This window comes from Martes martes (genome assembly GCF_963455335.1).
Source record: "Martes martes genome assembly, chromosome: 4".
Taxonomy (NCBI): Eukaryota; Metazoa; Chordata; class Mammalia; order Carnivora; family Mustelidae; genus Martes; species Martes martes.
This window is the reverse complement of record NC_137891.1, coordinates 179,341,325-179,365,117: the sequence shown is the minus strand read 5'-3', so window position 1 is coordinate 179,365,117 and position 23,793 is coordinate 179,341,325. Positions and strand designations below refer to the sequence as shown.

The 23,793-nt window shown below is 46.4% G+C and overlaps 1 protein-coding gene across 1 annotated transcript in view; it reads left to right on the top strand.

Annotated features, from left to right (window-relative positions):
- Positions 1-7,150: 7,150 nt before the first annotated feature.
- PADI4 (peptidyl arginine deiminase 4) overlaps positions 7,151-23,793 on the top strand; it is a 36,255-nt gene continuing 19,612 nt past the window's right edge. The window contains exons 1-3 of the mRNA XM_080803063.1: positions 7,151-7,288; positions 20,564-20,744; positions 22,829-22,895. Of these exons, the coding sequence (XP_080659189.1) occupies positions 7,197-7,288; positions 20,564-20,744; positions 22,829-22,895 (340 nt within the window). The 5' untranslated portion in view covers positions 7,151-7,196. The remainder of the gene's footprint in view (positions 7,289-20,563; positions 20,745-22,828; positions 22,896-23,793) is intronic.

The window sequence follows — 23,793 nt, the reverse complement described above, 5'->3', positions numbered from 1 at the left end:
TAACGTGAAAAAAGGTGCTTGGCTGTATGTGTTTCCCTTCGTAATTCCGATCCCAAGACGCATGGGCGGAAGGGTTCGGACTTCTATTCGTGGAGGCTGGCGTTAATGATCTTGTTCTCTCCTCTGCGTAGGGGACGTCGTCCTCCAGCATTGATTATCGGTGCCCAGTGTTCTGCTCAACCAAAAGCAATGTAATCCACCATGTAATAGACTAAAGAAGAAAAATCATACCCTCGTATCAATAGAAGCCAAAAGAGAATTTGAAAAAAAAAAAATCCAACAGTCGTTCACAATTAAAACTCTCTGCAAAGGAAAGGGCCCCTGGGTGCTTAGTTGTTAAGGGGCTCTTGGGTGGCTCAGTGGGTTAAGCTCTGCTTTTGGCTCAGGTCATGCTCCCAGGGTGCTGGGATCGAGCCCCGCATCAGGCTCTCTGCTCAGCAGGAAGCCTGCTTCCCCCTCTCTCTGCCTGCCTCTCTGCCTGCTTGTGATCTCTGTCTGTTGAATAAATAAATAAAATCTTTTTTAAAAAACTCTGCGAATTAGAGATAGGGAGGCACTTCTTTAGCCTGATAAAGAGCATCCACAAAGGAAATCTACAGTTAACAACATACTTAATTGTGAAAGACTCACAAGATTGAGAACAAGACAAGAATGGCCACTCTCACCACTGTCATCCAACCTAGTGCTGAAAGTTCTAGTCAGTGTGATAAAGCAAGAAAAGAAATAAAAGATGTACAAACAAGGAAGGAGGGAATGAAACTGCCTCTAACTGCAGATGCCATAATTATCTATGTAGAAAATCCCAAGGAATCTACCAAAAAAACCTTCCTAGGACTAGTAATTGAGTTCAGCAAGGTCACAGAATAGAAAATGACTCATATTTTAATATACTAGCAATGAACATGCGGATACTGAAATTAAAAATACAAGACCAGGGGTGCCTGGGTGGCTCAGTGGGTTAAACCTCTGCCTTCAGCTCAGGTCATGATCTCATGGTCCTGGGATCGAGCCCCGAAACAGGCTCTCTGCTCAGCGGGGAGTCTGCTTCCCTCCCTCCTGCCTGCTTCTCTGCCTACTTGTGATCTCTGTCTGTCAAATAAATAAATAAAATCTTTTTTTTTTAAAGATTTTATTTATTTATTTGAGAGAGAGGCAGTAAGAGAGAGCGTGAGAGAGAAGGTCAGAGGGAGAAGCAGACTCCCCATGGAGCTGGGAGCCCAATGCGGGACTCGATCCTGGGACTCCGGGATCATGACCTGAGCCGAAGGCAGTCGTCCAACCAACTGAGCCACCCAGGCATCCCAATAAATAAAATCTTTAAAAAAAAAAAAATACAAGACCGAGGCAACTGGGTGGCTCCCGTTGGTTAAGAGTCCAACTCTTGCCTTTGGCTCAGGTCGTGATCTCAGGTCATCAGACTGAGCCCTGCGCTGGGTTCTGTACTCAGTGGGGAGTCTGCTTAAGATTCTCTCTCTCCCTCTCCCTCTGCCCCCCCCCACCACATGGGTGCACTCTCTCTCTCTCTAAAGTAAATAAATAAAACTTAAAAATAAATAAAAATACAAGACCATCTACAGTCCCTCTGCTAAAATGAAACACTTAGGTAGAAATCTAACAAAACATGTACAAGACTTGGAATGTATGCTGGAAACTCAAGATACGTGGGGGGTGCTGTGTTCATGGGTTGGAAAACACAGCGTAGTGGGGTGTCAGTCCTCTGTAAATCACTATCCAGGCTTTAATGCAGTGACTGTCAGAATCCCAGTGAGATTTTCTGCAGATATGTGCAAGATTATTCTAAAATTATGTAGAGGGGCACCAGGGTGGCTCAGTAGGTTAAAGCCTCTGCCTTCGGCTCAGGTCATGATCCCAGGGTCCTGGGATCGAGCCCTGCATTGGGCTCTCTGCTCAGCGGGGAGCCTGCTTCCCCACCCCCCCTCTGCCTGCCTCTCTGCCTACTTGTGATCTCTGTCTGTCAAATAAATAAATAAAATCTTTTTAAAAAATAAATAAAAATAAAATTATGTAGAAAGACAAAAAAAACTTGTCATAGATAAAATGCTTTTGAAAAAGAATAAAGTGGGAGCAATTAGTTCACCTGATTTCAAGATGCAACCGTGATAATCAAGGCTGTGCTTGGTTGGGGGATAGACACCTAGATCAATAGCACAGAAGCGAGAACCCAGAAACAGCGCACCCAAGTATGGCCGACTGATGGTTTGACGAAGCCGCAAATGCAATTCAAAGGAGGAAGGAAAGTCCTTTCAACAAATGGTTGATGGAGCAAAGGACGTATCTTAAAATAAACAGTTTTCAATTCAATATAGTATTTCCTGTGCCCGTCCTCTGCCCCAGACATTAGTTCTAGTACTAGGGGCATAGCAAGGAACACAAAGGACAGTCCCTGCTTTTGGAGTGCTGACATTTTCATGGTCCCCAAGAGAAATTCTGGGTGCTGGAGAAGGAATGTGGGCACCTGGGATCAAAGACAGGGTAGAAGCCAGCTCCAGAAAAGGAATTAGGATGCTCTGACCTTCATCTGGCTGGATCCCCTTCCTTTCCTGAAAGATGGCATCGTGGACGTTTGCAAGCAATCTATGTGGACAGACCTGTGTCCCACCTCCCGTCTCTGCCCCCTGGCATAGTGCTCCACCATCGACAACGAGCAGGTATCCTCCCATCATCAAGCTGTTGTGGGGTCCGCCTGAACGGGCACAGTAACAGTGCTGCAGGGTGGGGTCTGGCACGCGCCCGTCATGATGTTGCCTTGTGTGCCCATGAATCTTTCCAGAGCCTACAAGGGTTCTGTGAAGGAAAGCAGAGAGGTACTGGGCCAGACAGAGCTGGGGGAGCAGAGAGAGAGGGAGCAAGGACCTCCCACACCCTACCACTACCTGCACGGTGTACTTAGACAAACCTCAGTAGGAGGGGAAGATTTGCCAGTTTCTCTAGATCAATCTGGATGATCTAGACAAACGCCCACTTTTCTGCTTGAAGTTATGGAGAAGTTGGGGGTGGGGGGTTGTGCTGGAAGGGATTTCAGAACTCATCAGCCAAGGGACCTGACCAGGAGGCAACTGCGTGGCAGGCAGAGTGGGACGAGGGACAACGTTAGACCCAAGTGTCGCCACTTCTGGTCTGTGTAACCTTGGGCAAGTTATGCAAGCCTTTCAAGACTCTATTTCCTCACCTGGAACGTGGGGAGAGCACAATTCAGACATCCAAGTCGCTGCAAGGATCAGAGCATGTTAGGGAAAGCTGGGTTTGAAACCTGTTCAGGAGCCAGGTGACCTTGAACATGGTGCCTTACTCCTCTTTGGAAACGGAGATCACAAGTCCCGCCCACTGGGTTATCTTGATAACTAGAAATAATATCGCCAAGGACCTGGTGACAAGTTTGGCACGTAGTAATAGACGATGGTCTCTGTTATCACCCTGGGTCCTTTTGAATCTATTTTAAATAAAGCCCAACCTAGCTTCTAAGAGAGTGCCAGGCACTTAGGAGACTCTGGTAAGTATTTGTTGAGTGAAGAGCTATGTAAATGGATCTGAACGCTGTCCATGAAAGGATAGCTCAGCCGTCCACTCCAAACACGGTGCAGCCCTACACCCAGTCTCGGGGGCTCAGGGAGAGTCCCCGATGCCAGTGCCTCTTCCCAAAATGACGTCATCACAATCTCCCGGAGGAAGGGCATACATCCAAGCCAGTGGCTGGGGCATCCGCTCAGGTGCTGGAGGGCAGTTGGGCAACCCCAACACAGCCTCGCTTCCTCCCCTGAGCAGCCCCAAGGGTGATTCTGCCTTTCCGGGGGTGACAGGGGCCCCTTCCTGCAGTGTTTCTGGCCTGGACCTTGGGCCAGCTGCTCTTGTACCAGACAGTTTGCTTCCCAAACTTCCCAAGGTCAATGGCTTCCAAGAGGTAACAACCAGGCTGGGTTCTGAGGGATCCTTGCAGGGAGCTGTCCTCAGGGGCCCCGCCCTGGGGTTCAGGGCTGGGCTGGGTGCCAGAGAACACTCTGGTCTTCAGCCGTAGTGTTTAGTGAGCACCTACTAGGAGTCAGGAGCTATTCTAAGGCACCGGAAACGCAGTTGAGGCCAGTGGAAGCCCTGCCATCATGGCTGATGTGGGGGACAGACAGTTAAACACACACACGTAATGATAAGCTGTAACAAATTTTAGGAAAAAACCAAAATGCCCTATAAGGAAACAAAGAGGAGCAAAGATCAATCAGTGAAGTTCCTGCAAAATAGCCACAGTCAGGCACACAATTTGTTGTTGTTGTTTTTAAAAAAATGTTTATTTATTTAAGGCAGAGAGAGAGAGAGAGAGAGAGCAAGCGCATGCAAGCGAGTGAGCAGGGGGAGGGGCAGAGGGAAGCAGAGAAAGAATCCCAGGCAGACACTACGCTGAGCATGGAGCCCAACACGGGGTTCCACCCCACGACCCTGAGATCATGACCTGAGCTGGAAACAAGAGTCAGACGCCCAACCGACTGAACCACCCAGGGGCCTGGATTTGGATGCAATTTGTGCATCACAATGTGGTTTCTATACCAGAAATCTGCAAACAGCCTTTGCATCCAACAGTGCCGCAGACTGAATCATGGCTCCCCACAAATTCCCAAGTTGAAGCCCTCACCCCTCCAGTATGGTTTTTGGAGGGGGGGGCATAGGCAATCTGTCGTGACGGTGGGCTCCCCTAAAGAGAAACCAGAGAACTAACTCTGTCCGTTTCTCTCTCTCCGCTCTGCCCCACCCCCACCATGCAAGACACAGACGGCCATCTGCCAGCCAGGGGGACGGTCCCCCCAGAACTCCACTGCACCGGCACCATGATCTAGGACTCCCGGCCTGCAGAACTGTGAGAAAATACATTTCTGATGTTGAAGGCCACAGCCTAGGCTGTTTAATTATGCAGCCGATCTAAGACAGGGAGCGGGGACAATGACGCAGCTGGAGATGCTGGCGCGGGTGGTGCCCAGGCTCCCCTCAGGTCTGTCTGCCCTCGGCCCCCTGCCCACCGCAGAGCCTTTCTTCTCTGCCCTGCCACGCCAAAGCACGTGAGTCTGCAAAAAGACTTTGCTTCCGAAGGACACTGTTCCCTGTGTGCGGGCGTAGACGCGACCCTATAACATGTTCCCTTCCTGCAGGTGGCTCTTCTTAGTCTCTGGTCGAAGGTCCCAAGGCTTCTCCGTCCACCCAGGGAAGCTCTAGATGTTGACAGCCCACAGGTTTATCATTCCCAGCCTGATCCTCTCCAACTCCAGAATCATGTGTCCAACCGACGGCCTATAGGGCGTCCCCAACAGACTTGCATAGACAGCCACACGGCCACCTGCAGCCGTTCCCTCCCCAGCCCTCCCCCTCACCTGGAGCCAGCTCCATCCCTCCTCCGGCTCAGGCCTCCCTGAACCTTGGAGAACTTGATTCCTCGCTTCTCCCAGAACAGCTTCTCACTTCCTCCACGCCAGCCAGCACCGTGGGCCTGGCCCCATCACGTACCACCTGCCAGAGAGCAGCAACCTCCTCACTGGTCTCCCCACAGCTGATTCACCCTCAGCCGCCAGAGAGATCAGACCGTGGGCCTCCTCTGCCCAAAATGTCCCCATGTCTCCCCTCGTCACTTGGGGTAGATGCCAAAGTCCTCATAACACCTGCAAGGCCCTTTGTGACTGGCCCTCCCTCCCCACTCCCTCCTCCACTGGATCCAGCCATGTTCCAGGCATGTCTCTGCCTCAGGGCCTTTGCACGAGTTGTGCTCTTTCCTCAACCTGGAATATTCTCCCCCTAAATATCCACATTGTCACCTCCCTCAAGTCTGCTCAGATGTCCTCTCTTCTGACCACACTATTTGAAATGGCAATCTACCCCACGCCCTCTTGTTTCATTTTTCCACAATGCTAATATACTATGTAATTCACTTATTATATTTATTGCCTATTGGTTGTTTCTTTCTATTAAAAGAAAAAACGTTCCACGAAGACAGAATTATTTGTCTGCTTTATTCACTTTGCGTCCTCAGTGCCCCAAACAGGGCCTGGCTAACAGCAGGCAATCAAGAAATATTTGTTGAATTAATAAAACTGCTTTGGGCTTGTTCTCTCTGTGGCTTATTCATAGCCAGTGTAAACCCCAAGAGGCTGAAGAAAAATGGAGGGGGAAAGGAAAAAATAGAAAATCACACCAGGAGACCTAAGGCTTGGGTTAGAGCCCGGCCCTGCCACTGATTTGCTGTGTGACAGTGGGCACACCACGGCCCTCTGGGCCTCAGTCTCCCATCCCCAGGATGACTGGATCTGGTGGTGAGGGCCTTCTCAAGTCTGGCAGTGGATAGCCCCCTCACCCGGCTTCCAGCCGGAGCTCAGAGGAGTCCTAACCCTGGGCCCAGCTGGAGAAAGTGGGTTTATTAAGGCCAGCTGTGTGGACACACCGGCGGGTCACGTGGCCACATCACCCCCGGCACAGCAGACAGGCTTTGAGCCTCGAGAAGGCGGTCTGGGGCCTGGACGCCCACTCTACCCGTTGTGGAACCTTGGAAGTATTACTTGGCTTCTCTGTGCCTCAGTTTCTTCTGTAACATGGGAATCATAGTGATTCTGATCTCTGAGAGCTGCCACGAGGACCAGGTGGGGAATAATGATAGTGTTTACCCCACTGGCCTGCCTCAGTGGGTGAGTCCACGTGAGGGGCAGAGAGAGCTGGCAGGTGCACAGAACACACCCAAGAAGGTGAGCTGTCACGTGGGTGGTCCAGCCTGGGGAGACTGGTCCCAAGCCAGCTCGGTCCTCAAGTGCATAGCCCAGGGGTGACCTCCTTGCCACGATCCCCCGAGCTCCCTGCTTTTCTTGCGTCTTCCTCTCTGATACCCACGTTGGATGGACCCCGGTGTTCAGGGCCCCAGGCATGCAGGTGGCTGTGACATGAGGACCCAGACCTGCACTCTCAGCTTCCTGAGCCCCTGACCCTTCCCAGGAGACTAACAGAGCCAGCCTAGCGTGATTCTGACATTGACACTCATGCGGGTCGGAGGGGCAGCTCCTGGGCAGGAAGAGCAGCGAGAGTACACGCCCCGGGATCTGCGTGGGGAGGGGCTAAGTAGCCTGTAAACCACAGGTGCTGACTCATGGCTCTGCTGGGCCCTATAAAGGAACCAGCCAAGGGGCTTCCTGCAGCTGGAGGGACGGGCTGGCGGGATTATGGCCCAGGGCGCGGTGATCCACGTGACCCCGGAGCAGCCCACCCATGCCGTGTGTGTGCTGGGCACCGAGACTCAGCTGGATGTCTACAGGTGAGCAGGGACATTCTGGGGGCGGGGGACAGGCCCACCGATGCTGGATGAGCAGGTTCTGCAGACGCAGGACGTGGGGTTGGCTCAGGCTTCGGGCCGCAGCCTCTGTAGCTGCTGCCAGGGGAGATGCTGGAGGGGTGAGGCTCGAGTGGTCCTGGGATGTGCTGGACTCCAGGTGAGCGTTCCCCAGGGCCTCACCATAGGTGAATTGTCACAGGGCAAGCAAGACCTTCTCCTTTCACCATTAAGGCAGTGGAGCTCAGAGAGGGTCTGTGACTTGCCAAAAGTCACACAGCAGGTGTGCCCTGGAAGGAAGGCGAGGCCCTGGACTCCATGACCCACACCTGGTTCACGGTGCAGTTCGTTACCCCACACACACACCTCTCAGCCAAGCCTCCCTCCACGGGGGAGAGGCTGGGGCGGGAAACCTGCCCCGCTGTTGGCCAACTGAGCCTCAGGTCCCTCATCTGTGAAATGGGGATGATACCTACTACATAGGGTGGTTAGAGGGATTGAATGTGAAAGGCCATGGGAGTGTGTAAGTACTTAGCGCAGAGCTGGACATATTGCTGGTGGATTTTCATCCACCCATGCATCCATTCACCCAACAAATACCAGCTGCACGCCTACTATGTGCCCAGCCTGCGCCAGGCTCCAGTGACACAAAATGGTCTAGGGACGCTCAGCAAGTGTGCATGGTCAGTGTCGTTATCGATAATCGTAGTGGCCGCCCCGGGGTTCCTCCCACCCAGGCTGGACCTCAGTGGTCCTAGTACGTGCCCACAGGAGTGTCTGGGACATTTCCTCCAAGTGTCACTGACTGCCTGACCCTGGGCCATGGTAGAGCAGCAGTAAAGTTCTGGGGGGTTGTCTGGAGCTGTGGCGAGGAGGCAGGGGATGGAGAGGTCGAGTGGTGAAGGATAAAGAGAGACCAATGTCATCCGAGGCCGTCTGACTCTTCCGAGAGTGAGCTCCTCCTTCAGTGAGACATTCCACGCCCTGCCCATCCCCCGCGACAATGGCTGCCGGTTCCAGCCCACTGCCTGCACAGACCTCAGTCATCAGCCTTAGGAGGCAGGCAGTGCTGTTATTCCCATTTTACAGAAGGGGAAGCTGAGGCTCTGAGAGGTCCACTAACCACGTAAAGCCACACGGCTGGTAGGTGAGGGAGCCAGGATTTAAACCAGGCTCTGGGACCTCACCCCCTCACTTCCCACCCATTCTTAACAGCAGCCCCGGGCCAGCCGCCACCACACTGACTGTGGCCTGAATTCCCTTCTGGAAACACAGATGGGGTTGGCACTGCCTCCTCCCCAGCTCCGCTCCCCTGACCTCCTCCCAGCACACGCGCGCTCCATGCCCCTGCTGGAGCCGTGTCCTCTGCCGCTGGGCTCAGAGGCCCCCGGGGGGGAGAAAGACAGCGCTGCAGAGGCAGGAGCAGACCCAGGGGTGTGGGGAACCTCTTCCAGAGCTGCCGCTTGTGATTTTCATTCTACATTTGGGAAGTACTTTTCCCGTAATGAGAAGCACGTCGATTATACTCGGACGAAATCCCACCGACCCGAGACAAATATTGAAACGCGTCGTCGAGGGCTTTCTGGGATGCTTGTGTCTGGAATCAGGGAGGTAGCGTGACCCTGGCTACTATGTGCCAGGTCCTTCGGTCCATGATTTCTAATGAGCCCGGTTTAGAGATGAGTAAACTGAGGTTTCAAGGTCATGCAAATTCAAGGCGATCAAGCCAGGAAATTCAAACCCAGGACTGCCTGACCCCAAATTCACTTGCTTCCCTAGCACACCTGGCCTCTGAGTGCTGTGCCACTGGCCTCGTTGGGCCCCGCTGCCTGGTTGATGGAGCTCACGCACCTTCCAGAGGACTTGCAAGGCCTGGAATGTTGTGGGTGGGGAGGGTCTGGAAGTCACCAACCATGGAAGATGGTGGGCATTCTGATGCTGCAGTCAGGGGGCTTGTCCTCTTCCTCCCAGTGTCTCCTTCTCAGCAGACAGTTACTCAGTGTGCCAGTGGGGAGCATGGATGTCTCCGAGCCTCAGTTTACCCACCTGTAAAATGGGAACATTAACATCCGTGCTGTTGGGTTGTGGTGAGGATGAAACCACATCAGGCATGCTGAGTGTCCTCAGAGCAGTCCCCCTTCCTGTAAGGATTGCGTGAGCCACTGAACGCGAGAGTCGCAGATGCTAAGTGCTGTCCAGCCTGGGGTCGTAGGGAAGGAGATGCTGGATTCAGGAGTTGGAGGGATGTGGTCACTTGTCTGGGGCTCAAGCTCTCAGTGCTGGCTCTGCAGAGGCTAGTAGAAATCACTGCAAGACCAGCTCCGGATTGTCTCACGACAGCACACATGGCTGCTCCCCGACCCCCCCCCCTCAGTGAAAACCCCCTTATGTTTTTGAAAGTCCCTTGTTTGGGGACCTGAGAGGGTCTGGAAAACAGCCAAAGGAAAGAACATCAATTCCAGGTCCAATCCCAGTGGCAGGGACACCCACTAGTGGAGTTTAGTAGATGTGGCATGGTGACCTTGTCAAGGAAGGCTTGGGGGAGCCCACAACGGGACTGCAGATCGGGCTCCTCCTAGCCAGGAGCCCCTGGGACCATGGAGCTTGCCCCCACCCCGTCCTCCGTTCCCCCAGCTCAAGGTCTGGCTCACAGCATGGACACGTACATCTGGGGAGGTGAGGGGTGGCACGAGGGGCTCGGTGTGACTGCGGTATGGAGAGAAGGTAGAGGTGGCATGCATGAATGGAGGGCGCTGGCACCATCCCGACCCCGTGACAGAGCAAAGACGAGCAATGCCTAAAGCTGACCTTGGCGAGTGTCTTCAGCCCTCTGCCTCAGTTCCTGCACCTGTGAGATGGAAAGAAGGTTGGTGGTGAAAACTCAGTGAGCTGATGTGTGTGAAAGAACGTGTTCGGGGCCTGGAGCAGAGTGAATGCTCTGTAAATGCTCGCTGTCCTTGAAGGCTAAGAACCTGAGCTTGACTTTGTGTGGATGGCGTGAGAGCCAGGGGTGGGGGTGGGGGACTGGGTAACACATGAAAGGAAATCTGGGAACAGAGACTGGGAGAGTGTCAGGGGACATGTGTTTCTTTTTTCATCTACTTCTTGGTCCTTCAAAACAGATTTTAAAAATTTGTCTCCTGAAAGAAAATAATCAAAATGTCCATCCATGATGGTCCCTAAGTGGTAATATTCCATTTTCTTCCAGGCAGTTCTTCCCTCCTACTCATTCCCTCCCTCCCTCCCTCCCTCCCTCCCTCCATTCCCTCTCCTCCTTCCTTCCTCCCTGTCTGCCTCTCTCCTCCTGTCTTCCTTGTTAGTCCTCTATTAGCTAAGGATCACCGTGGGACAAATAGTCCACAAACCCAGTGGCTTGAAACAGTAGTGGCTATTATCTTACTGTTTCTGTGGGGCAGGACTCCTGCGTGGCTTAGCTGAGTCCTCCGCCTCGGGCCTCAGCGGTCAGGGTCAAGGTGCCAGTGTGGTTATAGCCATGCTGAGGCTTGGCTGAGGCAGGCTCTGCTTCTAGGCCCCCCCGTATGGTTGCTGGTGGCTTGCTCCATCAAGGTGAGGAAGCCAATGACGGGGGGGAGAGAGGGAGAGAAATGGGGGGAGAGAGAAGGGGTCTTTTGTAACCTTATCACAGACATGACAACCCATCCCTTTGGCTTTTCCCATTGGCCAGAAGGCCGTCGCGAGGCCCTTTCCACCCTCCCCGAGGAGGGATTTACACAAGGGCGTGAGCACCAGAGGTGGGGATTACTGGAGACCATCTTTGAGGTCTCCCTCTCACAGACTTTTCCTGTGTTTTCCTAATTCTCTAGAAGGAATACATGTAGCTTTTGATACAGAGATTAAGAACTTTATGACAAGAATAAAAACAGAAAACACAATCCTAACACACATCTTTGCATCCTTGGGGAGCGAGCTCTGCCTTTCCAGGGAGTCTCCATCGTGGTCTGAATCTGCTACGATGCTCTAGTCCTTCCACTGTCTGTGGGTCACTCACTGTTACAGAAAGTGCTGCTCTGAACGATCCCGGACATGTCTCCTGGTGGACACGTGCCAGGGATGCTCTGGGGTGTCTGCCTTGCGGTGGATTGCTGGGTTAGGGGCGGGCCGATGTTTGACTTCAAACAGAACACCAAGTTGTTTTACAGAGTGATAAAGTTCACACTCCTCTGAGCAGTGTGTTAGGGTTGCCTTTGAACTGTCCACAGTGTTATTTTTCACCAGTTCAGTCAGGGTAGTACCCCAGTCCCGCTAGGGCCTGGATATTTTTGTTTCCTTACTCATGAGTGGGATGGAGTGACTCTTCACATGTTTGTCAAACTTCTCTGCTGCAGCCTCTCTGAATATCTGTTCATATCGTTAGCTATTTTTTTTTCTATTGAGTTATCTTTTTCATATTGATTCACCCAAGTTCTTTACATATTCTAGGTGCTTAACCTTTTTGGTTTGATGTTGTGAATATCTTCTCTGTAGATTATGCTAAATCTTTTCTCTTTATAGTGTCTTTTGATGAACAAAAGTTATTTATTCTCCCTAGTTGAACTTAAAATCTTTTCTTTAATGGTTATTGGTTTTATGCCCTGTTTAAGAAAGGACATAAAGATGCTTTTGTCTTCTTCTTTTAAAAGATGCAAACACCTGTTTATGATAAAACTCTCAGTAAACTTAGAGGGGAATTTTCCTCAACCTGATAGTCTACCAACAAAAAACCCTACAGATAACATCAAATGGTGAGAAACTTGCAGCTTTCCCACTAAAATGAGGAGAAAGGTAAAGATGTCCCCACTCACTACTGCTTTTCAACATCATACTAAAATTCCTAGCCAATGCAATGAGACTAGAAAAGGAAATAAGAGAGATACTAATTTTTGAAAGAAAGAAATAAACCTATCTTTCTTCTCAGATGACAAGATTATCTATGTAGAAACTCCAAATGAATTAATAACAACAACAAAAAAAACCCTTAGCCCTCCCCCCAAAAAACACTAACAAGCAATTATGGCAAGGCTATAGAATACAGTGTTAATGTAGAAAAGTCCATCATTTTCCTACCTACCAGCAACAAACAAGTGGAGTTTGAAAATTAAAAACAGAGTACCATTTACATTTGTACTCCCCCAAATTAAATACTTAGGTATAAATCTATAAAATATGTATAATATCTGTATGAGGAAATGGCAAGACCCTGATGAAAGAAGTCAAAGAAGTAAATAATTGAAGAGATATTCCATGTTCATGGATAGGAAGATTCAGCATTGCCAAGATGTTCTTCCCAGCTTGATGTATAGATTCAATGCAATCCCATTTTGTGGATATTGACAAACTGATTCTAAAGTTTCTATGGAGAGGGAAAAAACTCAGAATAGCTAACAGTTTTGAAGGAGAAGAATAAAGTTGGAGGGCTGAAACTATATTATAAAGACTTATTATAAAGCTAAAATCAAGAGGGTGTGGTACTGGCAAAGGAATAGAGAAATAAATAAATAGAACAGAATAGAGAACTAGAAATGGATCCATGTAAATATAATCAACTGACATTTGTCAAAAAGCAAAGACAATACAATGGGAAAAAAAAAGTAGTTTTTTCAACAAATGGTGCTGGAACAACTGGACAACTCTAGATGACCTTGGCAATGACTCTTTAGGTAAAATACAAAAGGCATAATCCAGAAAAGAAAAGAAAGAATTGATAAGTTGGACTTTATTAAAATTTAAAAGTTCTGCCCTAAAAAAGACTGTCAAGTGAATAAGAAAGACAAACCACAGACTGGGAGAAAATATTAATAAAAGATATATCTAATAAAGGATTGCTATCCAAAATATACAAAGAACTTTAAAACAACAATAACAAACGACCTGGTTGGAAAAAGGGCTAAAGATCTTAACAGACACCTCACCAAAGGAGATACACAGATGGCAGGTAGGCATGTGGGAAAGATGCCCCACGTGATATGTCACTCAGGAAATGCGAATTAAAACAACCATAAGATGCCACTTCACACCTATTAGAATGGCCAAGATCCAGAACACTGAGAGCACAAAATGCTGGAGCGGATGTGGAAGAACACGAATTCTCATTTCACCACTGGTGATCATGCAAGATGGTACAGCCACTTTGGAAGACAATTTGGTGGTTTCCTACAAAATTAAACATACTCTTACCATACAGTCCAGTAATTGCACTCCTTGGTATTTATCCAAAGAGGTTGAAAACTTGTGTCCACACAAAATTTGCACACTGATATTTATAGCAGCTTTGTTCATAATTGCCAAAACTTGGACGCAACCAAGAAGTCTCTCAGTAGGTGAATGGATAAAGAAACTGTGGTCCATCCAGACAATGGAATATTATTCAGTGCTAAAAAGAAATGAGCTATCAAGCCATAAAAGGGCATGGAGGAAACTTAAAATGGATATTACTAAGAGAGAAGCCAATTTGAAAAGGCTACATAGCTACCCTATGAGCCAGCGATTGCACTACTGGGTATTTATCCCAAAGATACAGATGTAGGAAAAAGAAGGGCCACATGCACCCCAATGTTCATAGCAGCAATGTCCACAATAACCAAACTGTGGAGAGAGCTCAGATGCCCTTCAACAGGTGAATGGATAAAGAAGTTGCGGTCCATATATACAATGAAATATTACTCAGTCACCAGAAAGGATGAACAACTTTTGCATCAACATGGATGGGACTGGAGGAGATTATGCTGAGTGAAATAAGTCAAGCAGAGAAAATCAATTATCATATGGTTTCACTTATTTGTGGAACATAAGGAATAACATGGAAGACATTAGGAGAAGGCAGGGGAAAATGAAAGAGGGGGAAATCAGAGGGGGAGATGAGCCATAAAAGACTATGGACTCTGGGAAACAACTGGGAGTTTTAGAAGGGAGCAGTGTGGGGGGTTGGGTGAGCCTAGTGACGGATATTAAGGAAGACACAGATTGCATGGAGCACTGGGTTTATATGCAAAAAATGAATCATGGAACACTACATCAAAAACTAATGATGTACTGTGTGATGACTAACATAACATAATAATAATTTTTAAAAAGGTTACATACCATGTGATCCTGACTGTATGACATTCTGGAAAAGACAAAACTATGGCAACAGTAAAAGATCAGTGGTTGCCAGGGGTTGGGGGAACAAGGGATAAATAGGCAGAACACAGAGGATTTTTTTTTTCTTCGGTATAACTTTTAAAATTATGTTAGTCACCATACAGTATATTATTAGTTTTTGATGTAGTGTTCCATGATTCATTGTTTGCGTATAACACCAAGTGCTCCATGCAGTACATGCCCTCCTTGATACCCATCACCAGACTCACCCATCCCATACAACCCCCTCCCCTCTAAAACCCTCAGTTTGATTTCCAGAGTCCATAGTCTTTCATTGTTCATCTCCCCCTCTGATTCTACCCCCTTCATTTTCCACTTTCTTCTCCTAATGTCCTCCATGTTATTCCTTATGTGCCACCAAATAAGTGAAACCATAGGATAATTGACTTTCTCTGCTTGACTTATTTCACTCAGCATAATTTCCTCCAGTCCCATCCATGTTGATGCAAATGTTGGGTATTCATCTTTTCTGATGACTAAGTAATATTCCATTGTATGTATGGACTACACCATCTTTATTCATTCACCTGTTGAAGGGCATCTCAGCTCTTTCCACAGTTTGGCTATTGAGGACATTGCTGCTATAAACATTGGGGTCCATATGACCCTTCTTTTCACTACATCTGTATCTTTGGGGTAAGTACCCAGTAGTGCAATTGCCCTATTTTTAACTTTTTTTGAAAGATTTTTTTTATTTATTTGACAGAGAGAGAGAGAGACAGAGAGCACAAGCAGGCAGAGAAGCAGGCAGAGAGAGGGGGGAAACAGGCTCCCTGCTGAGCAGAGAGCCTGGCCCTATTTTTAACTTTTTGAGGAACCTCCACACGGTTTTCTAAATTGGCTGCACCAACTTGCATTCCCACCAACAGTGTAAGAGGGTTCCCCTTTCTCCACAACCTTTCCAACATTTGTTGTTCTTGTCTTATCAATTTTTTGCCATTCTAACTAGTGTAAGGTGGTATCTCAATGTGGGTTTGATTTGAATCGCCCTGATTGCTAATGATGATGAACATTTTTTTATGTGTCTGCTAGCCATTTATACGTCTTCTTTGGAGAAGTGTCTGTTCATGTCTTCTGCCCATTATTTGACTTGATTATTTGTTTTTTGCATGTTTGGTTTGGAAAGTTCTTTATAGATCTTGGATACCAGCTCTTTATCTGTGGTGTCATTTGCAAATATCTTCTCCCATTCCATGGGTTGTCTCTTTGTTTTGTTGACTGTTTCCTTTGCTGTGCAGAACCTTTTTATCTTGATGAAGTCCCAAAAGTTCTTTTTCACTTTTGTTTCCCTTGCCTTTGGAGACGTGTTTTGAAAGAAATTGCTGTGACCTATGTCAAAAGGTTACTGCCTATGTTCTCCTCTAGGATTTTGAAGGATACTTTATCCAGCAAGGCTGTCGTTCAGATGGACAGAGAGACCAGGAGCTTCCAAGACCAGCAGAAACTGAAAGAATATGTGACCACAAAGCCAGCCCTGCAAGAAATATTAAGGGGGTTTCTACAAAAGGAGAAAGACCCCCGAGAGTGACATAGAGCAGAAATTTACAGAGACTACCTATAGAAACAAAGACTTCACAGGAAACATGACGACAATAAAATCCTATCTATCGATAATCACTCTCAACGTGAATGGCCTAAATGCTCCCATGAAATGGCACAGGGTTGCAGATTGGATAAAAAGACAGGACCCATCCATATGCTGTCTACAAGAGACTCATTTTGAACCTAAAGATACATCCAGACTGAAATTGAAGGGATGGAGAACCATTTTTCATGCCAATGGACCTCAAAAGAAAGCTGGGGTAGCAATTCTCGTATCAGACAAATTAGATTTTAAGCTAAACACTGTAGTTAGAGATATAGAAGGACACTATATCATGCTAAAAGGGGCTATCGAACAAGAGGATCTAACGATTGTAAATATCTATGTCCCCAACATGGGAGCCGCCAACTACATATGCCAACTATTAACCAAAATAAAGAGACATATTGATAATAATACACTAATAGTAGGAGACCTCAACACTCCACTCTCAGCAACAGACAGATCCTCTAAGCAGAAAATCAACAAAGAAACAAGAGCTTTGAATGATGCATTGGACCAGATGGAGTTCATAGACATATACAGAACGTTCCACCCTAAAACAACAGAATACTCATTCTTCTCGAACATACATGGAACTTTCTCTAGAATAGACCACATACTGGGTCACAAATCAGTTCTCAACCGATACCAAAAGATTGAGATTATTCCCTGCATATTCTCAGACCATAATGCTTTGAAACTGGAACTCAATCACAAGTACAGAGGATTTTCAGGGCAATGATACTACTCTGTATGATACCATAATGGTAGATACATGTCATCATGCATACATTTGTTTAAATTCATAGACTGTACAACACCAAGAGCAAAACATAATGTAAACTGCAGACTTTGGATTATTATGATATATTGATGTAGGCCTATCAATTTTAATGAGTGTACCACTCCAGTGGATGATGCTGATAATGGGAGAGGCTGTGCATGGGGGTGGAGGGCAGGAGATATATGGAAAATCTTTATACCTTCCACCCAATTTTGCTGTGATCCTAAAGCTTCTCTAAAAAATAAAATCTATTTTTTAAAAAATTCAAATTTTTACCTTTCATTTTTAAGCCTTAAATCCACCTGGAGCTTGTTTTTGTATATGGTGTGAGGATGGGATTGATTTAATTATTTATCCAACTTAACTATTTTCCCTATGAGCAAGCAATTGTCCCAGCACCATTTGTTACATAATCTTCCCTTTGCCTGCTTATTTACAAGATCACTTCAGTCGCAGGTCAAGGAGAATCTCTCTCTCTCTCTTTTTAATTAACATATAATATATTATTTATTTCAGGGGTACAGGTCTTACACAATTCACAGCACTCACCATAACACATACCCTCCCCAATGTCCATCACCCAGCCACCCCATCCCTCCCACCCCCCTCCACTCTAGCAACCCTCAGTTTGTTTCCTGAGATTAAGAATCTCTTATGGTTTGTCTCCCTCTCTGTTTTCTTCTTGTTTCATTTTTCCCTCCCCTCCTCCATGATCCTCTCTCTTGTTTCTCAAATTCTTCATATCAGTGAGATCATATGATACTTGTCTTTCTCTGGTTGACTTATTTCACTTAGCATAATACACTCTAGTTATATCTGTGTCATTGCAAATGGCAAGATTTCATTTTTGATTGCTGCATAATATTCCATTGTCTATGTATGTATGTATGTATGTATGTATGTATGTATGTATATACTACATCTATCCATTCATCTGTTGATGGACATCTAGGCTCTTTCCATAGTTTGGTTACTGTGGATATTGCTGCTATAAACACTGGGGTGCAGGTACCCCTTCAGATCACTACATTTGTATCTTTGGGGTAAATACCCAGTAGCACAATTGCTGGGTCATAGGGTGGCTCTATTTTCAACTTTTTGAGGAACCTCCATACTGTTTTCCAGAGTGGCTGCCCCAGCTTACATTCCCACCAACAGTGTAGGAGGTTTCAGCTTTCAGGGAGAGTTTCTCTTAAGTTACATCTGTCATTTGTCCCTGCCTGAGCCATTATAGCACCATCCATAGCTTCCTGGTAACTCATACTTGGTAGAGCAAGTCCTTTACCTTTTGCTTCTTTTCCTTAAGGAGTACTTTGATTGCGTTAATCCCTTGGTTTGTCATGTCACTCCTGGAATCAACTTGTCAAGTTTCATGAAATGTCCTGGAATTCCATGTTATTTCCTTCTATTAATTTGGGTCTTCGCTAATGGTTTCAATAGATTTGGTTTGGTTTTCTCCATAAAATCCTTTCATATCTTTTGTTAGATTTATCCTAGGTACTTTACAGTGTTTTTTCTAATGTAAATTATTATCGGTTTGTAAAAATTATTTTCTAACTATTTACTGCTGCTGTACAGAAATGCAACTGATTTTTGCCTCTCCACCTTACTATCTATGTTATTGAATTCTTAGTATTTCTTTTAAATTTAAGGTTTAAAATTGCGGGGGGGGGGAGGTTACAAGTAATCATGCTGTGGGGTTTTGTTACCTTTTATCAATTATCTACAAAATAATCTGCCTTTCCTGTAGGGATTTTTTTCATTTTTCTTATTTTTTTTCCCTTGATCAATCTTGCCAGAAGTTTACCAGTTATATTAGTCTATTTTGGCTTTGTTGATTTACTTGTTTTATATTTCACAGATTTCTACCATCTTTACTTTCTGTGTTTTGGGAGATTACATTCTATTTGGTTTTTCTGTTTTTTCCTATATACTTATTTTTTAACTTTTCTCTTCTTTTTGAAGATCTAAGCATTTAAGGCACAAAGCAACACCTTTAGTTCCCCCCACAAAAGTTTTGAAATGTAGTATTTTAAATATTGCTCAGTCCTAAGTATTATTATTTAATTTCCATTAATTGTCCGTTGACTTGTAAATTATCTATAAGTCTGGTTTTAAAATTTCCAAATGTATGGGGCTTAAAAATGGACTTTATGTTAGTGACTCCTAACTTAGTCACATTCTGATCAAAGACTGTGCTACCTATACTGTATATGACCTATCCTTTAACATTTGCTGCAACTTGCTTTGATGGTTAACTATGTGATCAATGTTTTTTTATTGATCCATGTGCACTATATATTTACTAGTTGTGGAGCAAGGAATTCCGTATATGCATAACAAATCAAGCTTGTTAATTGTGTTACTAATTTTTTTGTTTGCTTAATCTATTGTTGGTTGAGAAAGAAGACTTGCAGTCTTCAACTGTGATGATGGGTTTGTCAACTTCTCCCTGCATTTCTATCAGTTTTGCCTTATATGTATATTGGGGCTATGTTATTAGGTGCATACAAGTTTAGAATATCTTCTGGGTGAATTGAACCTTAAATTATTAGGTTGTGTTCCTCTCTATTGCTAATAGTGTGTTTTTCATCTAAAAATTAACTTTATCTGATATTAATATACCCACCCCAACCCTCTTTTGGTCAATGTTGTCCTAATGTATGTTTTTCCTTTCCCTTAAATTTCATCTTTTCTGGATCTTTATATTTTAGGTAGTTCTTACAAATTTCATGTAGCTGAGTTTTGTTTCTCTATCTAAGTCAAAACTCTCTTTTCACTGGTAACATTGATACATTGACATTTATTTTGATTATACATATATTTGGACTTGTTTTTACCTTTTTGGTATTTTTATTTGTACAGTTTTTTCTTGGGGCACCTGGGTGGTTCAGTCAGTTAAACATCTGTCATCAGCTCAGGTCAGGATCTTGGGGTTCCGGGATTAAGCCTCACATTAGGCTCCCTGCTCAGCAGGGAGTCTGCTTCTGCCTCTCCATCACCTTTCCTCATCACTCATGCTCTCTCTCTCTCTCTCACTCTCTCAAATTATTCATATATATATATATATATATATATATACACAAACACACACACACATATATATATATAATTTTGTGGGGTACACAATTCAAAATTAACAGTTATTTTTTCAAAATACTTTTTTCAAAATACTTTGAAGATGTTATTCAACAGTCTTCTGGATTTTGTTGTTACTATTAGGAAGCCTGCTTTTAATCTAATAGTAATTCCTTCATAGGTGACCCGACTCTTCTTTCTGGATATCTTTAATATCTCCTCTTTGTTTTTGGTGTTCCTCAATTTAACCTCCATGTGTGTGTATGTGTGTGTGGATGCATGCACACACAGAGAAGGGAGTCCCTGGAGATCTCTCTTACCTCTTATGATCTCAGTAGTGCTCTAAAAAGTATATTTTAATCACGATCTAGTTGTTTTACAAGAGGAAGGTCCTTCAGAGCACCGGTGCGCCATATGCCAGAAGCAGCAGTTTGTGCTGCTCTGTGTGCCCATCCCTCTACAATTCTCCTAGCCCAAGTGTAACCTCTTCAGGTCAGGAAATTTTCTTTTTTGTTTCTTGCTACCCACCAACAACCTCTACTTCATTTCCATGGTCAGAGTCGACTGGCTGCCACGTGGGGTTTGGGGGGAAAGGGAAGAATGTTGGGAGAGCAGTGGGGGGCCACGCCTCCCTCACGGAGCCCCTTTTATCTCCCTATTATCTCTTCCACAGCTCTGCCCCCACGGGCTACACGTCCTTCAGCATCAATGCGTCCCCAGGAGTGGTCGTGGATGTTGCCCACAGCCCTCCAACCAAGAAGAATACCACAGGTTCCTCCAAGTGGTCCCTGGACCCTAGCCTGGAAGTGAGCTTGAGGATAAAAGCTGCCAGCAGTAGCACAGGTGACCAGAAGGTGAGTGTGGCAGCCGTGGGGTGGGATGTGTGGGAGGAGGTCAGCAGGTGGCAGCAGGTCAGCTGCTCACGGTCCGCCCCACACTGACCCACCGCCCTAGCTCTGACAGAGTGTCCTCCTCTCTGGATACTATGGAGACCGTTCCAGCCACGGAATCCTGGCAGACAATATAGGGATGTTGGAGGGTTATGGAAGCCGGGTTTTTACTAAATTCATCCATTCAGCAAAAGTTTAGGATTCACCTCCTACATGCCAGGCACTGGGGATAGGGAAGGAAACAGGACCGGTGAGGTTGCAGCCTGCATGGGGCTTACAACCTATGGGCAAAATACAGGTAAGTCATTATAAGTGGTGGTGAGTGCTAAGGCAGCTCTGGGAAGCTCTTGTCCATGCCCATTTCCTGTGGCTGCTGGACAAATGACCAGAAGCTACTGGCTTAAATCAACAGAAATATATTCTCTCTGGAGGACAGAAGTTCAAAATCAAAGTGTCTTCGGAGCAGCCCTCCTCCTGGAGGCTCTGGGAAGAACCAGTTCTTTGCCTCCTTCAGCTTCCTAGACTCCAGTCTCTGTTTCTGTGGTCTTTTTCCCCCTCCCCAAGCTGTCAAATCTCATGCTGCTTCACTCTTATAAGGACCCTAATCACTGGATTTAAGATCTCTCTGGATAATCCATGATGATTTCATCTCAAGACCCTTAATTACATCTGCAAAGACCTTTTTTTCCAAATGGGTCACATTCATGGGTTTCAGGGATTCGGATGTGGACATATGTTTTTGGGGACCGCCACTCAGCCCACTGCACCCTCCTCTGACTGTAGATAAGCTCAACAGGTTCCTCTGGGGTTCCCACAGAGATCTGGGCCAATGAGCAGTTGTTTCCAGCAGGACAGGCCATTCAGTCTTCCCTTGGGACAGAGAGTTCTTGCCTACTATAGGAGCATAGAACTTGAGCCTCAACATAGGCTGGTGAGGGTGCAACCAAAGAAAACTTCCTGGAAGAAGTGGCAAGCTGAAGGAGGTAGGAATGATCTGCCTAAGAGAGGGAAAGCAGAGTGAGAACTCTATATGGGGTATGTGGCCTGTGTGCACACTCTAGAGGAGGAGATGGTCAGGCATGTGCTGGGGAAACTGAGGAAGAGATGTATGGCAAGAAACGAGGGTGAAGACGGAATTGGGGGAGAGAGGTAGCCAGTATTAGAGAGTTTGGCGTCAGGGACCTCACTTTGTAAGGGCAACAGGAAGCCAGTGAAAACCTACTATCCAGGGAAAAACAAGTCTGCATTTGTCTTAGAAAGACCCCGCTGGCCGCAGTGTCCTGTGTAGATTGGATCCAGGCAGTTGACTAGAGGCTGGTGCCGTGGTCTAGACATGAGGGGATGGTGGCTGTGACATTTCTCTGGATCCCCACTCCCTGCAGGACAGACCCAAACCCCTCAGTCCATCCCCTCGGGAGAGGGTCTTCTTCTGGCTCGATGGTTTTGCGCTGGGGAACTCCCCTCTGCCATTTTCACTTCAAAGTGTCCACCCTGGTGCTCTGCCCTCCTCTGGCCAGGGTGGGTCAGTCAGATCCACTCTTCCTGGATTTTGAACCCTGGGCAGTAAGGGTTGGTGTTTTTTTGATCTTCACCAGCGCTGAAGAGACCAGCTCCCACCCAAAGCTCCCAGAGGGCTCGGGCTCCAGCCTTTCCAAGATCTGGTTCTGCAGGTCCTCTCCACCCCTTCTGCTTGCTGGAGCCAGTTTCTGTCACTTGCAGCCAGTGCCCTCCCACTGATGCCCCCTCCACCATGTCTCCAGCTGCTGAACTCCTACTTGTCCCTCAAAGTGTATCTCCCTGATACCACCCAGGCTGGCTCAGCCCTACCATTTCTGGGCTCCCACAGGGCCCTCATCTAAGTATCATAGATATTTGAGTTCTTTGCCCCCCCCCATGCACACCAGTTGGGGTGTTTCTATAGGCTGGCACCACTTCTTGCTCGTCCTTGTCTCCTCCGCATCTCACCCTGGACTGGCACAGAGCAGGAGTCCAGTTAGTGTTTGTTGAATGACTAAGAGAAGACCTTCGTGGTTTGCTCTGTCTTTTAGGTTCAGATTTCATATTATGGACCCAAGATCAACCCCGTCCAAGCCCTGCTCTATGTCACTGGTGTTGGTAAGTGATGACCGGGTTCTTGGGATGCCACTGCCCCTCTCCACATACACACACCCTTTCAAGGTGTCTCTCCAGGGGAAACTACATTCTGGAGCTTAGTTTAGACTGAGCAGAGAAAAGGGACAATTCTAGCTAGTTATACATATTGTGGTTCATAAATATTCCCTCCCCAGTTGGTGAACCATAAAGTAATTCGACTGGGGAGAGAGAGAGAGCATTTACGGGGAGTTCCACCATATGTTAATATTTTCTCAACATAAGTGGTGGTATATGGATTTTCCATATATCAGTCTCTATACCTTTTTGACACATCAAATATTTATAAGAAAAGTAGATGATGACACTATCTTATACAATAATATATAGACTGATGTTCCCCAAATGCCATGATTTACATCCCGTCTTCACCGTTTTGCCATATCAATTATCTGGCTAGACTCATATTTATTTAACATTCTTCTTTAAAGTAATTTTCTAACTTGAACTCATCTTGAACAATAATATTATATGATTATCATTACCACTTAAATGTGCATTAAGTATCAGAATAGCATGTGAAAATTTCGGCTTTCATTTCATTAATGAGTTTTATTTGTAAATACACATTCATTTCATTAGTGCACATTTAAATAATACGAATAATAGAGCACTAATTCTATACCAGGCACTCTGCTAAGACTTTACCTTTGAACCTTACAACAATCCTGGGATCCCTGGGTGGCTCAGTGGTTAAGCATCTGCCTTTGGCTCAGGTCATGATCCCAGTGTCCCCGGACCGAGCCCCATATCCAGCCCCTCACTCACTGGGGAGTCAGCTTCTCCCTCTGCCCCTGGCCCTACCTGTGCTCTTTCTCTCTCCCTATCTCTCAAATAAATAAATAAAATCTTTAAGAAAAAC